This window comes from Panthera leo, chromosome A2 (genome assembly GCF_018350215.1).
Source record: "Panthera leo isolate Ple1 chromosome A2, P.leo_Ple1_pat1.1, whole genome shotgun sequence".
Classification (NCBI taxonomy): Eukaryota; Metazoa; Chordata; class Mammalia; order Carnivora; family Felidae; genus Panthera; species Panthera leo.
In genome coordinates, this window is record NC_056680.1 from 28,923,480 (window position 1) to 28,940,749 (window position 17,270).

The 17,270-nt window shown below is 49.0% G+C and overlaps 1 protein-coding gene across 4 annotated transcripts in view; it reads left to right on the plus strand.

Annotated features, from left to right (window-relative positions):
- The first annotated feature begins 2,877 nt into the window (after positions 1 to 2,877).
- PTPRG (protein tyrosine phosphatase receptor type G) overlaps positions 2,878 to 17,270 on the plus strand; it is a 712,285-nt gene continuing 697,892 nt past the window's right edge. For all 4 annotated transcript variants that reach the window (XM_042929870.1, XM_042929872.1, XM_042929873.1 and 1 more), the window contains exon 1: positions 2,878 to 3,680. In XM_042929870.1, the coding sequence (XP_042785804.1) occupies positions 3,596 to 3,680 (85 nt within the window). In that variant the 5' untranslated portion in view covers positions 2,878 to 3,595. The remainder of the gene's footprint in view (positions 3,681 to 17,270) is intronic.

Genomic DNA, 17,270 nt, shown 5'->3' on the forward strand with positions numbered 1-17,270 from the left:
AAAGGTGTATTGTCGTAAGCTGCTAAGTTTGGGGGTAATTTATCACCAACACCAGCCCTTTCTCTTTGTAGACTTATCTTCCCATGGGGGATCCCTTCCCTCTTTTGGCACTCCCACGGCCCCTCACACCCAGTATCTTGGGGTGCTCACCATATTGTGCAGCCCCCACATCTCCTGGGAGGTGGATTGTAATCATCAGGTGGGGACACTGTCAGGTTCACTGCCTGGTCATTCTATACTGTCAACACTTGATATGATGTCCGGTATATATGAGCTGTTCTATAATTGGTTGTAGAATGAATGAATGAAAAGGCATCCTGTGTGGTAGCCATTTAAAATTCTATTTTATAGGGGCGCCTGGGTGGCTTACAACCGACTCTTGGTTTTGGCTCAGGTCATGATCTCGCAATTCGTGGGTTTGAGGCCTGTGTCAGGCTCTGTGCTGACAGTGCTGAGCCTGCTTGGGATTTTCTCTGTATCCCTCTCTCTCTGACCCTCCTCTTTGGGCGGTCTCTTTCTCTCTGTCGTGCTGAAAATAAATAAAGTCACAAAAAAATTCTATTTTATTATGGCACCTGGTAAGGCCTGGGTTCAGCCTAGGGCCTCAGAAAAGTCACCAGCCTGGATCTAATTCAATGTTACTTTTTAGTGTGCGGCGTCCTAAGGGTAGTGGTGATTTACTCTCCAAACCCATGTGAACTTTCCCCCACTAAGCCACTTCTCCCACCCATGTGTCAGTGTCTTCTCAAACCATCATTTCTTTGCCTCTGCACATGGGTGGAGGCAGACAGGCCTCAGAATCCCAGCTCTACTACTCACTAGCTGGGGATCCATTATTTGACTCCTCTGAACATGTTTCTTTGTCGATAAAATAGGGAAAATAATCCCTACTGCTGGCAGACTCTTGTAAGGACTCTATGTACTTTGGAAGGTAAACACGAAGGTCACAGGCCTTGCCTTTTTTCATCCTGGGCGGGTTCCCACCATGCCCGCACAGTAAATGCTCAATGAATTTGTTGAATGAACAGTTTCTGGAAAAGAATTCAGCACAGTGCCTGGTAGATGATAGGCATTTCACAAATCGCAGTTTTTATTACCTACATTTTGCAAAGGAGGAAACTCACCTGGGGATGTCTTCTAGCCTACAGTTCTAATTCAAATCCCACGGAGTTTACCATTCATTCGTTAGTAAGGTAGCCAGACACACAGGGGTCATTTTAACCTCTTTCGAAGCTCCCAACTGACAACTGGACAGCCCTTAAATACGACACTCCCAAGAAAACTGACCCTCCAGCATTTACGGGGGAGTCAGGATTCCAACAAAACCAGGAAGGACCAAATTCCAAAGCAAACAAACTCATTACTGAGGGAGGGTGTTCCCCCCTGTTCATCTAAAGATAGGGCGCGGGCCCTCCCCAGGAACTTCCTGGCTTTTATTAGTTTGTAATCCCAAACGTAACTTTTCAAAGGTTTTTCTTTTGGAAGTGTGGGTGTGAAACTGCTTCCCTAATCACATCTTGCAGGAGGATCTCTGAACATCTGTACATTATTTGAAAACCTAGCATCCGGTTGGGATGTTTGGGTGGCTGGGTGGGTGGGTGGAGGACCCTGCGTGGTGGGATGGAATAGCAGGAGCACGTTAAAAACATGTCAAAATGGCTTTTAAACAGAGGCAGAAAAATTAGGCAAAAATTACAAATGGCAAATTACCTTGGCTTAATTACACGTTTAATCAAAAGCCTGCCTCCCCCACTTTTAGCACCCGCGTAAGAGGGGAAAATAGGGCGCTTAGAAGTCTGAGCGATAAAGATCTTCTCACCGAGAGCCAAGGGACAAAACTCATTACAGATAAGCCTAGTCCTCCCATTTCCCCCGGACGCCTCTCCCGGCTTGCTAAAGAGGCAGCCGCTCCCCGGGTAGCTGCCAGGAAATCGGTCCTGCCCCGCGGCGCTGCTTTCACCCAGCCGAGGGTGAGAGGCGCATTTCCTGCGCCCTCCCCACAACCCAGCCAGAGCGCGGGAACCTTCCCTCCTCCCGCGGAGCTTGGAGTTGGAAAACTCAGCCACCGATCCTCCGTGGCGAGGGGAAAGGGGGTGTGGGGCTCGGAAGGGCTGGATTTTGCAAGCCTCGGATCGATATCCCTCCCCTCCCCACCCCCCCTCCCTAACCGCGGACTCCGCCAATGGAAGCCTGAAAGGGGGAAAAAAAAATTAAATCCCAACGCAGCCCCAGAGCAAAGGCCTCTCGGCTTTGTTTCCAGGCGGGGGAATACGCTGGGCTGGGGGCACGAGCAGGGACTGAGGCAGGGCGCGCCCCGCTGCGGCGCTGCTAGGGCGCTGGGGCCGAACTGGACCCCCCCCCCCCCTCGCCTAAAAAGGCGGGCAATCGACTGTCCCCCTCCTCTCCTCTCCTCAGACCCGAACCAGGTCCTCCTCCCCCCAGGTCCGGGATCTCCGAGCAAAGCAGACGACGGAGGGGAGATCTCGCCAAGCCCGCGCTAAGCGCGGCGTCTTTAAGAGCTCGCAGAACTGGGAGCTGGCAAAGACTCGCCAGCCCGAGAAGGCAGCCGTCCTCCTCCCTCTCTCCGAGACTCGGCCAGAGCCGTCCCCAGGCCCCAAACTGCCTCAGCCGAGCCCGCAGTACCCCTGGCTGTGCGGGGGCAGAACCCGGCGGCGGGACCCCTCGGAGGCGGGAGCCGAGCGCGGCTGCTTTAAGAGCGCGGTGAGCGCGCTCCCGCTTCCCGCAGCCCGGCTGCGCGCCCCCGTGCCCGCCGCGCGCTCCCTGCTCGCGCGCCGCCGCGCCCGCCGCCGCGCGCCCCCTGCTCGCTCGCTCGCTTGCTCGCCGGCTTTAAAGTCTCTGCCAGGATCCATGCTCACATGTTACTTCCTGTATGGAGGCATGGCCAGTTTCCAGCCCCGCGCTCCTCGTTCCTCCCCAGCCTGCGCTGGAGCCACAACTTTCAGGAGCATGGACTGAAGGCGCCCTCGCCCCAGCGCCCCTCTGAGATCCTTTGTGTTTTCCTCCGTTTCCTCCGGCCGTTTCTATTTTGGGGGGGCTCTTCGCTCCCCCCGCCTCTCCCCTCCCCTTCCCCGCTCGCAAACATGCCTCCTTCCTTCCCCGGGCCCTGGAAGGAGCTGCCTGCCTGAAGCCCGGAGACGCCGCGCCGCGCTCAGCCCCGCCGCCGCCCGCCGGCTCTCGGGCTGCGCCGCGCCGCCGACTCAAGTTGGGGATCTTCGGCTGCTCGCCGCCGCCTGCGGTCCCTGCCTGCCCCGGGCCCCCGGCATCGCCGCCGCCCGCCGACTACTCACTGGCCCTGCTCGCTCGGCTTGCTCTTTTTTTGAACGGAAAGCAGCCCTTCTCCGCCGAGGATCGTCCCCAGCGTGGCTCCGCGTTCCCGGTCACTTTTTGAGATTTTCCGGGGGGCGCTCGGCGGCTTCCCGGATTCCAGGGGGACTCGGGCCGCCGAGCGCGGGGGGCCCGTAGAGCGGGCGAGCAGGGGAAGAGCCCGGGTTTAGCGGAGGCTCACACGGAGGCAAGAACTTATTCAACAAGTTTACCCCCCCTGCCTTCCTCTTTTCGATGTGCGTTTTCGGACATGCGGAGGTTACTGGAACCGTGTTGGTGGATTTTGTTCCTGAAAATCACCAGTTCCGTGCTCCATTATGTCGTGTGCTTCCCCGGTGAGTGCCGGCCGCTGAGGGGACCCGGCCCTGGCCGGCGCGCGCGGGGGGATGCGGAGTTGTCGCCGCGGCACGGAGCTCGGGCGCCCGTCCCGAGGACCCTGGAGAGGGCGAAGGGGGGCCGGGCGCCCGGGAAGGAGAGAGAGGGATCCGCTCGGCTGGTTCTGGCGGCGTTTAGGGAGGCTGATGGTTGGGGAGGATGGAAGCAAGGGCTGGCGGGGGGACAAGGGGCCGTAGAGGTCTGCTCTCGCTCAGGTTTGGCGGGGGGGGGGGGGGGGGGGTTCTGAGGGAGCCGGAGTAGGAAGAAAAGCTCGCTTTGCTGACACGCCGCGGTTCGGGAGAGAGCGAGCTCTGGAGCGATTGAGGAGACTGGGGCCAGGGGAGGATGCCTCTGTGGGTTTGGGGGGCCCAGGGTGCGCCCCTCGCCTAGGAGAGGATTGAAGGAGCTCGGAATTGGGGGACTTGCTTTGTGGCTTCCCGACCCTTTGGAGAGGCTGGTGGTGGAGGTTTGGGGATGTTGGGAGCCGCTTGCGTTCTGGTGTCCGGAGCCAGGGGCGACCCCCGTTCGGGGCTGGGGGGCAGGCTGCTCTTCCGTGCTGGAGCGAGACAGCTTTCCCGGGCGCTGGGGCCCGGGAGCGGTAGGAGGGCTGGGAGCAGGCGGTTTAGGGAGATCCGTGGCTCCCTCAACCGCGACCCTGTGGCGCCTTTGCCCAGCAACTCTGCTCCGCGGGGCTGCTCCAGTAGAGGCGCCGGGGGCGGGGGTGGTCGGCAGCTGGATTCCAGTTCGCAACGGGGCGGATTTTTTTTCTGTCTCGCGCGCCCTGCCTACCTTCATCTTTGCCCTTTTGCAGGCTGTTCGCGGCTGGCAGACCTAGACCCGCTGCTTTCTGGCCAGGTTAAGACGGGAACAGTATTGGCTATCGATGACGATAATAAATCACCGCACGTAGCAGTGTGCGGCTCGGCGACCCTCCACATCCAGCCCTCCACTGGCGGACCCTTTTTCCTCTCCGGGAGAGCAGAGCCAGCCGCCTCCCTTGCCTCTCTTGCTGGAGCCCCCCAACCCCCCGCGCCCGGGGCTACAGCTACACAGCTCCGAGCTCCTTGGAGTCTGTCCGACCCCGCTCCCCGGGGGTGGAGGCCACGTCCTCTGCCCTAGCATGGGGAAGGGATGGGAAGGGGGCGATTCGCTTTTTTATCACTCGCTCTCGTAAGGATGGAGGACCACCCCCCGCCCCCCGTTTCTGCCCTCTCATCCATTAGCTCTTTGGCTACCCAGAGGTGGGGGTTATCTGAATGAAGGAAAAAAGGAACGTGCCCTGATGTTTCAGGCGGTCACAGCTGCCTGTCCCTGAGCGGCCTGAGCGCAAGGTTTTGGTGCAGCGGGTCTCTCAGCTCCATCGTGCGCCCTGCAACAGGGCGCGGGCGCTCTTGCTGCCCTCAGGGACCTGCTCCGGGAGTGGCAGCGAGTGTCCCTTTTGCAGGCACGGGGTGGCATCGAGGGGCAGAGAGGCAAAGCAATGTTTTCTCTACGGCACCCCCTTTCCCCTCTGCGCATCTTCCTGCCCCCGGAACCGCAGGGAGCTCCTGCCACTGCTCCGAAACCTAGCTCGGATGGTGAGCGAGGACGCGCGTCCACATCTAACACTGAGGCCTGGGGTTTGCCCACCGGGGTTCCGTCTCCACGGGGCTAGGGGCGGTGCGGACATTTCTCCTTAAGAATGCCCTCTCTCCCTTAAAAGACTCCGTGTTTGTGTTTCCCATCTGCTGCTTCTAGACTTTCTCTGCCGTAGACTTGCCGGCTGAGTGGGCTCAGGTGCATAGTGGGGTCGAGCGTTGTAAGGGTCACGCTTTAATGGGGGCAGTGGGAGGCAGCAGAAGAGCAGCCCTGCGAAAGAAGAGGAATTTCTCCTTCCATTTCTGGCCGCCTCCTTAGCTCGGCTGTGCAGCCAGTGGGCTGGCCGTGGTTTTCTTTTTCCTGGTGTCTCAGGAAGCTTGAAATCCAAAATGGGACCTCCAGTGATGCCGCCTTCGTGGGGCTCGGACAGTTTGCACCTTCCACGTTTTCTTTTCGTGCCCACGCGGCGAGGTAAATAGCACATTTCCTCGCCCCTGAGCCCAAGACTGTCGGAAAGGGAAGGTGCAATGGTGTGAGGCTCGGGGAAGAGGGCCTGTGGTTCGGAAAAGTACCTTTTGGAGAGGGTGCAGCAAGCAGCCTCTGGAACCAGGCAAAGTTAAAATGTCAGAGCCGTGGGAGACGCCGGCTTTCGGTTTTCCGAAGGTGCCGCGACGCCGCTGGACCTCAGGGGGCGCCCCCGAGCCACTGGTGGGGCTCCTACCACCTCAGCTCGGCCGGCTCGGCCTCCTGGGTGCGGTGGGGCCGCGGTGGGAGCCGGGTTGGGGCGCACGCGGCCGGGTTCCCGGGCTCGGGGGCCTGCGGGTGCGCCCTGGAGCGAGGAGGCAGCCTCAGCTGGGAGCTTCTGCTCCTGGCTCGCTCCAAACCCAGTGGGGGCCCTCATTTGCTTTGGGGACCCCCCCCCCCCCTTGCCCTCCATAACCTCGGAAGCTTTTATCTGGTTGACAGGAGGGATAAAAATGCTTCTGGTATTGGATAGGGTCCTCCTTGTGAGGTTTTAACCCCAATCCCTTATTTTGTTTCCTCTCAGAATGATCAACTTTCCATTTGCATTTGCCCTCCGCTCGTGTTTCGGATGCAGGGTAGCTGTAATTTGGGAGGATTTTGGAAACAGCCCTGCCATGGATCTTTTTCCCCAGCTGGTCGGAAACAGTGGCTTTTAGTTAGTCTTCCAACAAAAGTACAGTATATGGCAGGTGTGGGACCCGCATCTCGGTTAGTGTTTCAAGAGATGTTTCCACTTTCCAGAGCAGAAGTGTTATCAAACATGTTTTAGTGCCTAGTACGTTCTTTTCCTACGTGCTTTAGAAAATACGCTGTTACAGAAAGATTTATGAAAATAGGAAAATGCAATGGATCCCTGTGGGTCCCGCCACCCAGTTACAGCGATGATCAATTCAATCTTTTCTATACCCTTCCACCCTCCCTAACAGCTGGTTATTTAAAAGCAAACCCGGTACATACTTCACTTAAGCGTGTCGCATATATAGCTCATCTTTGAGAATTTAAGTGCTTGCAACAGGATATAAAATGTTACGTGAGAGGGTTAACATTTTATGTATTTTACATTTGTAAGCTATTCAGCAGAAACATAAAATTTTTTTTTATTGATTTCTTCTCTCTTTCCACCCTCAGAGTGAAACTGTTCTCTTTGATTCTGATATGTTTTGTACCATAATTACATTACATCTAGGAGGCCAACGTTGGAAACACTTCAGATGGATAAGCTCTGTGTACTTTGGATGTGTCAGAATCAGACGATCTGTGATTGATGTCCAGTGAATCTCCCTCTCCTGCTGTCGGATCATTTGCATGTACTTGCTTATTGGTGATGGACATCCTTTATGGCCTTCTTAAAGATACTTTTAAAAAACTTTTATTTATTTTGAGAGAGCGTGCACGTGGGAGGGGCAGAGAGAGGGAGAGAGAATCCCAAGCAGGCATGGGGGCTCAAATCCATGAACTGCAACACCATGACCCCAGCTGAAATCAAGTGTCTGTTGCCTAACCGATTGAACCACCCAGGCACCCCATTTACGGCCTTCTTAGAAAAACGCAGAGGTAATATTTGTACGCTAGCAATCTTACTCTTGAGGAATGGAGTGAGAAATCACTCAGGTCCCCTCACCCCCTACACCCCGCTTCATGTGTCTCGTTTGAACCTGAATCTTTGTCCAGTCTTGAAACTTGGTCTCTTGGACACAGTTGTGGAATACAGCCTTCCATGTTTCCTTCTAAAGTGTCCTTCTTCCAGAGTTGATGAAGTTAGAACATGAATACAAATAGGCGTATCAGGATTTTTTTGGAAACGGAAAGTTGCTGCTGCCAGAGGCAGAAAGTTTTAAGGAAAAGTTGGCTGAAATGAGAAAAAAACCCACAACTGTTCAATAGTGAAACATCTCCCCATAATCATGGACTTGTTTTCACTGAGTAAAAGATTATATTGTTTACATGAGGCAGTGCAGGGACAGCAAAAGGAAACAAAACCCCTTTCACATTCCTCTTTGTTTTCTGAAACTCCCCAAGTTAATGTATATAATCAGTTACATATTGCTGCACCAATTGGAATGGACTTTCTTGCCATTCAGGTAAGATCATTAAAAATGCCCCATAGCAATTGTTCCTGCGGACCTCCCTCCCATCTCCTTACCCCCTCCCTTGTTTTTCTGGAAACTTCTTGACGCAAAGGACAGTCTGGACACTTAGATTAGCTTTACCTAGGTGAAGACAAATTAAATTTTGCTAATGCTTTGCTGCTTTATCTCTTGACCTTTATGGTGGATGTTTTTTTTTTTTTTTAAATCTGAATTTCCACTCATCATTTTACTTGTATGCAGGCAGTGTAGCGGTATTTCTAATCAGGTGAAGAGTCTAAGATGGGTGTACATTCTGAATTGCAAGATTCAAAAAAAAATAGGATTAACATTTTCATCCTGGGGCACAACTTCCATGTGGTCACATTTCATGAATCAGAACTTTCAGGACAAATTCAGGGCATCTGAAGTTATCTAACGAATTCTTGATTCTCCCCATCTGCTCCCCTCCCCAATAAGCCTTTGATGTACCTTGGTACGGGTTGATCGCTATCAGGTGATAAGTGGTAATCACTGATTTTGTGATTTTGTGATTTTGTGATTTTTTGGCTGTATGTGTGGAAAATTAGAGGCCTGTGTATCTAATAATATAAAGGAAGCCAAGGAAATGTGCCTAGCTCCCCACCAGAGCTTGATGTAGGTAAAAAGCTAGTGAATACAGAGGTGGGGGGGGGGGTGGGGGGGGGTGGGAGGGGCTCCAGAAAGTAAGAAATGTTCTCTTGGTTAAGAGCCTGCCCCCAGCAGGCAGTGGGAGTTGCTTGTGGAATTTGTCCTGGAACGAGATTGCCTGGGCACACATTAGGTCCACGCTAAATATTTGCAAAGGATTAAAGGATCAGATACTTCAGGTTCTCTTCCTGAGAAATTGGAGTGACCACCTTGCTTGTAAAGAACTAAATCCAGGTCTATGGCAATGCTGTGTGCACGTAAAAAATCAAAGGCACCATTGTAAGGAAAAGGGTTATCTGTTACAGACTTTGATTTGACATTTTTGGGGGAAAGGGGGTTGTGTCTATGAGGAATTGTAACCAAGAAAAATCACTCCAAAAATGATGTGTGTTTTAAAATCCCTTGTTTACCTCTCCCTACTTTTCCTGCAGTTCCCTTTTGTCTCCAATTTCCAAGACCACAGAATTGTTAACGTTTCTTTAAAAAAAATAAATCTGGAAGCAATGTAGGTGAATTTCATTTTCAGAAGCATCTGATGGTTGAAATCTATAACAGATAAATTTGTGGTTTGCTCCGGTTCTAAAAAGTATGAAATTTCTAAGAGATGGCTGTGTAAGATTGCTTGAAGTAAGCTAGAGGGCTCCGTGTGCCATTGTCTGCTCCTATAGGGACACCTGTGACTGGAGGGGCCCTTTCACCTGGTATCATTTGCAGCAAAATGTTTGGTGTTTTGACAGAAAAAAGTATAATCTATGTGAGATGGTTTGTCAGGCCTATGCAGGTTCATAGATTTTATGAGTATAATATCTGATACACTTATTTCGAAAAACATTGTAGAAAGTGCTTTTAGGGCTACGTGGAGGAAAGACAGCTGACTAGGTTTGAGATGTGCTTCTCTTTTTGAAGCCCCTCTAACTGAATTGGGTGGTGTTACTGTTGTACCGGGGGTGGGGGCTGGGAGGTGGGAGGCAACTGTCACATTGAAGGAGAAGTTGTGTTCTCATGAAGGTCACTGTACTGTTGGGTCTGCATATAGCAAGAAGTCTTGTAGGAGCTTGGAACTTGTTAATGCCTTTTGTTTTTGTTTTTAAACCAGGTAACTGTGGAGAGTTATACTGAATATATTGAAGTACATAAGAGTATGGTCTTTGCAGCCAGCCCCCCTCTAGCTGTGCTGCTTTAGATAAGTTACTTCACCTCTTTGTGCCCCTCTTTATCTCTCTTTCTCTTTCTCTCTCTCTGCGAAATGTCACAGTGATAGTACCCTGACTCCTAAGGTCTTTGCATGGCCTGAGCAAGAATGCATGCTAAAGGGCTTAGAACTTTGCATGGTGAACGAGAGGTACTCAGTACAGTAGCCATTTTTATTTTATGTGTATTAAAGAGAGTTGGACAGGAGTATATGGAAAGAGGAGAATGGAACTGAAAAAGACAAGGGTGTGTAAAATTAAAAAAAAACCATTTTAAAAGTGTTTACATAAACTTGCACGATGGGTTTTGTGCCTGGCTTTGCTGTTGAGGGCAAGGAGGAAGAGGACGGGCATGGGGACATCCCATGTAAAATTAGTGAAATGGTTACTTTTTGAGGTTTAAGAAAATAAAGTCTCAATGAAGTCTGAGATATCTCATCACTCACAGGACAAAGGAGGGTCTCCCCGTTACCAACTTAAAAGTCTTTTTCTTTTTTAATGTTTATTTATTTTGAGAGCAAGAGGGAGAAAGAGAGGGAGGGAAGGAGGGATAGAGAGAATCCCAAGCAGACCCTGTGCTGTGAGCAGAGCCCGACCGGACATGGGGCTCGAGAGATCATGACCTGAGTGGAAATGAAGAGTCAAACCCTTATCCGACTGAGCCCCCCTCAGGCGCCCCTCCCAACTTTAAATGGAAAAAATGTTTTCCACGGGTTTAAAAGGTGCCGTGTGAATCTCCAGGATCCCCGTGTGGTGTTATCCTTGGTAGAAAGAGTTGCCTGGCCCTGCACCCTGGGGTGCCGATTCTTCTAAGGCCTTCTGGACTGTGTTGTTACCAAAGGGGATGAGTCTGCCTGTTACTGGCATTCCTGGGTTTTAATTTTGTGCTGCTAAGGGGAAGCAAGCAGTGCTATTTGGGTATTGCTTTTATTTTGTACTCGTATGGCACTTGGACGCCGTCACATCCCTGGCTCCCCGTCTTCATAGATTCAGACCTGCCGGGCGTGCAGGGGAGAGCCACACACCGTGCGTAGCTCCTGCCCTTGAATCAATTTCTTGCAAACTGAAATCAGCATGATGGTTTTCTGGCCAAACAACAAAATGCGATTTTAAACCACTCGACTTAGCTATTTTTGGGCTGTGGCAAAGTGACACAGTTGGCTGCTAAAATCGAGCAGCTAAAAAAGAAGAAATGAAAGCATAGTTCATGGAATATGTAACACTTCCATGCAAGAAAATAGGACAACTGGTCTTATTTTTGGGTCTGTGATACTATTTTTCTAACGAGAATGAAACAGGTTTGTCAATTGATACCGCAATGGGTATACTTTTGAGGAATTCACGCTGGTTGTAGGACTCCAAGAGGTATTTGAATTTTCACACCATTGCAGCCACGTAAACTCCACAGTGTACTTAAATCAGATAAATGCATCATCAGTTTGGAATAGTTTGGATAGAGAAGACAGCCATAAACGGTTTACCAAATGTAAACGCATAGGCCGGATTAATAAGGAAATGTTGACTTTTTGCAGGTCACGTTAGTTACGCATTGTCAAAAGGATTTCTTTACAAAGCAATTGTTATTTATAAGTGGGTTCTGTTTATTAAAAAAAAAAATTACTTTTCCTGAAGTGTGCCCATTCAGCGAGTGTGGAGGCTATGAACTAGGGGCGAATTACCCAACATCCTGTGGAGGCGGGATTGAGGGGCGGGCATCAGTGAACTGTCAGACCCAGATGGAGGTACCTCTTTCTTCAGGAACCACTGTAGGACCCCAGAGGCGCAGGTTGAAATTCTTGTTCTATTATGGCAGTGTTGCCTTGGGCAAATGGGCCTCAGTTTTTTAATCCATAAAATGAGAACAGTGGTGCTTGCCATTATCTAGGCACTGTGCCTGAGCTTTGACCTACCTGGATGTAGACACTGTAAATATCTCTGCTTTAGGTTGAAGAAACTAAAGCTGAAGGAAGCTGTCCCTTGTCCACGGTGTCACTCCTTGGAGTAAGTGGGGTTGGCTAGATGATGTCTCTCTAATCATTTCTCAGGATACTTTTGAATTTCAGACTGGTTGCTGTTTGTTTGAAAACTGTTTTTCCTAATTGCATAGGAAGGGCAATTAAGAGACAGACCCAGCCTTGTATATTTCGCCTTGGTACTTTTCCCATATAAGCAAGGACCATAAACACTAGGTGAAGTAAAGGTGTCTTTCTGTGTATTTACCACAAATAAATAAGGAAATAATGCAATTAGTATAGGACTTTCTTTGGTTTCATTGAAGGGATGACCTTTCAGCAAATTACTTTAGCTTCTCAATAAGGTGATAATAACTGTGGGCAGAGTGAGTTTGTTGGTGGTAAGTTTTTTTGATTCCTCGTCAGAATGATCTCATGTAGTTTATACTTTGAGAACTTTTGTTTGTGGCATCGAATATGGTTATGTTAGAATAATGTGGTATTATTATCCCATATATCATTCAAGTGTGGGCCGCAGGCTCTGGAGCTCAGCTGTCCTGGTTGTGTCCTTTTTTTGACTTGATGAAAAGGTCTGAGGGAGTTGTATTTGGTGGCAAGAGATGGTGTGGGTTCTGGATTTTTCCTCTGGGGTTTAGAAGTAGCCAAGGGAGCCAGGCAAGCCAGGCATGGGATCTGAGGAAGACCCTGCGCTCCTTTGGGGTTGTTTTCCCCACCCTTAACTGAAATCCGCCTGGGATTTTAGGGGTTGTTGGTGCCAGGCTGGGCAGTTTGGAAGGTTGTAGCCTTTCTGCAGGATGCAAGTCAGATGCTCATTGCATATTATATTGTGATTTCTGAGGTGTACATCTTGTTAACATTCCTCTGAGAGTTTGCTTCCTAAGGCTCTAAGAACCCTTTGATTATGTTGCTAACCTTGCTACAGAGTATCCTGAGGGAACAGCCAACAAGGTGGTGAGTGGATCTTGGTTAATGGAATGCCTATAAGCTATTTTTTGTTTTTAAACATTAAACCTTATTTTTCCTGGAGTCCAGGTGAAAAACGGAGGCTTGTTCGTGCCAATGAGGTTACATATAGGGCCTTTAAAACTAATGTGATTTGTGATTATGGGGCAGGATTCTTTGTCTAAATAGAGAACACAAAGCTAGTTCTTGATCTTACCCTGGAGAAGAGAAATAGAGAAGGACAGTCATTCGGGTTATCTGGAGTTCTGCGGGGGGCATCTGGCCATACTGTGTTGACAAGAAAAAAATGAAATGAAAAATTGGGGCATTTTGTATCTATGCCCTTAAGTGGATCCTGAGTATTTACAGCATGCCGGGCACTGTTCCAGGCACTTGGGGGACAGTGGTGACCCAAATGGGTGGAAACTCCTGTCCTCATGGTGGCTTCCCAGAGACGTCTCAGTTACTCCTGGAAAATTGGATGCACTGCAGCTTAGTGCCTATATTCTTGCTTGGCAACAGGGTAAGCTTGAATTAATAAATAGTGGCTGCCCCTGAGATGGGGCAGTCACCGGGCCCATAGCGGTTATTTACAATATCCAGCTGGTCCCTGGAGGTGTTTGCCATCTGTGTAGGGGAGACTTGTAAGTTTCTGCCTGAGGGCAAGTTTTTTTGTTTTGTTTTTTTCTCTTTTTTTGGTTATTGCTTGCTTGAGGTTTTGTATTACCTGGATTGGAGGTGCGTAAGTGCATGTGTATGTGCATGTCATGCTGTGAGGACAAACACCACTGGCTGACAGAGTGCCTTCATTCCTGTCAGTCTGGCCTATACAAGCTGGAGCTCAGCCATCCTGGCTGTGTCCTTTTTGGCTGTGTAGGTGGCCTGCTGCTTGGGCGTTTCACGGTATTGTGACTTCTGTGGCCCTAGTCTAAATTGCTGTTGGCTTGTTCAGTTTCAAAAAAGTTGTTTTGAAAAATGTTATCATTTGGTATAAGAACCAGCTCTCTTGGTCACCTCCTTGTTACCAAACTATAGAGGAAGGAGATGAGGGAAGGACGGTGACCAGTCTGGAAGGATCCAAGTCATTTAATACTGGAGATGTCATTTTAGTGGGTCCCTTGCCAAGTATCTTAATTTTTTCATAGAACATCCCTGAGCCATTAACTTTTTTTGTGTATGATACCTATACATGGTTTAATGTATGGTGGAAATAGCACATCTTAATTTTTCCAAAAACAACTTATGAAAACCAGCAGAATGGCCAGCTTTTGGCATAGACAGAAGATTTGAGTAGGTGATTCCTTCGCCCTAATTCTAGCACATTCTTCAAGTGGCCATTATGATATGTGGTATATTCACCTGAATTCCTTATGTATGATTCAGATCCTAATTAGACTGTTTGCTCTTTGAGGCCAGGACGTCATTCCTCCTTCCATCTGGTCTATCTTCAGCATCGGTGGGGTGTTAGTCATATTTGAGGACTGACAGAATGAGTAGATGCTCCCTTAAACAAGACATTACCAGACATTTGATATCATTGTAATTGGTTTCCAGAAATCTCACATTATATATTGTATCCTTATAAGAGGTAGGGTATTCATACTTAACGTCTTCTTTAAGAGAATTAAGGGTATACATATTTTCATGGTGTTTGCAGTCCATCCTTAAAAAGGAAGAAGCTGGGCACCTGGGTGGCTCAGTCAGTTGAGCATCCAACTCTTGATTTTGGCTCAGGTCATGATCCCAGGGTCTTTGGGATGGAGCCTCGCGTCCTACTCCCACTTGCGTGTGCCCTCGCTCTCAAATAAGTAAATAAATAAAATAAAAATAAAATAACATAATAAGAGAGAAGATAAATTTGTATTTTCTGTTGCTGGCCACCAAGGTATCTTTTGCTGGAAACAAAATACATTCTAATTAGAGTTGTATGTCCTCAGGGGCAGCAGGGTTATATTTTGATGATCACAAACTTTTCTCTTTTGGAATAACTTAGGCTACATTCTGTGAGGCTGATGTTCATTTACACCAGTAGTCCCCTTGGTTTTAGGGTTGATTAAAGAGAAATGGGTATTCGCATGTCTGCTTTGGTTGTTCTGGTAACAGTGACATGAGGTATCCAGAGGGCCGCAGAGTTTGCTTGCATGGACCATAGAGTCTGAAGATGAATGTTGATCTAGTACCTTGTGACAAGGCTTTGGGCAGGTTGGTCTAGGAAAAGGGCTTGCCCGAACTGACCATTTTTGCTTGCTTCACAAGTATTGGTTGATCACCTTGTCGAATGGCCTTGATGAGACAGCTGTTGGCTGGTACACCATGGTGATTCTTTACTTTGCTTAGAAACGAAGTTTTCTAGAATTCATTGCTAGTCGACGCCACCCTGTTTTATTCTTCTTCCATCCAGTTGTTTTCTCTTCTAAAACTACTCATTTTCTCTGCTTACATGCATGCAAAGGCCACGTGGAGGGTGAGGACAATAGAAAAAACTTGGTAGTTTTAGATATCAGCTCCTCATTTTCCCAACTGATCAGATTGTGCAGAAGCTGCTAAAATTATCTCGCGGGATAGAGGGTGGGTAACTCTGGCATTCGTTTTTTCTGAACCCCTTTTAAGATGTGCTTTTTTTTTTTTTAGTTGTGTTTTTAATGTTTGTTTTTGAGAGAGACAGAGACAGAGCACCAGCAGGGGAGGGGCAGAAAGAGAGAGACACACACAGAATCCAAAGCAGGCTCCAGGCTGTGAACTGTCAGCACAGAGCCCGACATGAGGCTCGAACCCACCAACAGTGAGATCATGACCTAAGCCAAAGTCGGAGGCTTAACCGACTGAGCCACCCAGGTGCCCCTTAGGATGTGCTTTTTAAAAGAGAAGCTTCTCGGGGCACCTGGGTGGCTCAGTCGGTTAAGCGTCCGACTTCAGCTCAGGTCACGATCTCGCGGTCCGTGAGTTCGAGCCCCGCATCGGGCTCTGGGCTGATGGCTCAGAGCCTGGAGCCTGCTTCCGATCCTGTGTCTCCCTCTCTCTCTGCCCCTCCCCCGTTCATGCTCTGTCTCTCTCTGTCTCAAAAATAAATGTTAAAAAAAAAAAAATTAAAAAAAAAAATAAAAGAGAAGCTTCTCAGTTGTTACTGAGGCATAGCAACTGATGCAAAGGGGGGGGGGGGTTGCTGCTGATTCTAGAGGTTCCTGTCTTCACTGGGGATGCCAAGTGGAGGAAAAATTGATTTCTGGAGATGTAAGCACTCTGACCAGAAAAACAAAGGAGTTTGGGGAAATAATTCTTCACGTGCCTTGGGACCTTTAAGAGTTTTGACGAAGTGAGACTTGAGACAGGTGCATTCTGATGAAAGGGGCCGCTGGCAAATGTGTTTGGTTTTTGAATTGCACAGGTCTGTCCATCAACTTAAGTAAGTGACCCACTTTCGTGAATCCTCGCTTTGTTCTTTACTTACTTGGGCCAGTTACTTGAATTAGTTTTCTCACCTATAAAATGGGGGATGATGAGAGTTTTAACCTCCTGGAGTCCTTGCAGGGATGAAATGGGACTGTGAGTGCAAAGTACCAGAAAAGCGTCAGGTGCACAGGGCATTATAAATGGTGCCTAGCCGTTTTTAATATCTGTTGCTTAACATTTATGAAAGAAATGCTTGCATACATATGAACTCACTTAGTGCCATGTGACCCTATGAAGAGGTGGGAGACTGGGAACTCAGGGAGAGCGGAGATCCCACAGTTAACAAAATGGCCGGATCGGAATTCCAACTTGCCTTTCTAGATGGTGTCATGTTCCCTCTCCTCGTAACAGAGTAGGTGGTGGATGAATTAAAGTGCATGTGGCACCGGAACATTTGTTATTGACAGAGATTTACCAAAGATGGCTATTAGGTTTCAATTTGCCCTATCTGCCCCCACCTTAACGGAACAGGTTTATAGTTACCCTTGGTATCTCATTACTGAAATTACCTGTGTGGGTAGGATGTACGTGTCTTACTCTCGCCCTTCCGTCTTTCCTTCCTCCTGTCTGTCTGTCTATCTATCTATCTATCTATCTATCTATATCTGTTAACGTGGGACCTGTCCTATCCCTTGGGTGCACACGGATGGGAATACTCAGTGCAAGTCTGTAGCATGTACGTGTTCATGTGTTTGTCTCCTTCTTGTCCCTGTGTTATTTTGCAGGTGTTCTACACAGGGATTGGAAATTGGCATTTGAGGTGAGGGTCCTCATTGCCCTAGCTTGACAGACATTGCTATTTGATCACAGAGCTTTTTCCTGCGAACACCTAAACTAGGTCTTGAAGTTCTTTGCAAGATTTGGTCTGGGAGAGGACTTCTGTGCTGTCGCTGTGCTATTCTGAGACACGTTAGCCAGCCTTAGAGGATAGCATAAGGAAAAGCATTTCCAAGGGGCTTTTATATTCTTGCTACTGCAGGGGCAATTTTTAAACCATGGAGCTCTTTTGAAATGGACCTGAAAGAGCAGGTATCAATAGCAAGTGTCATGTGCACAGGTTTCCTGATTCACAACATTGATTTTGGCTCATATTTGACTCACATTCATTTATTCACAAGGAAAAAAAAATCCAATCT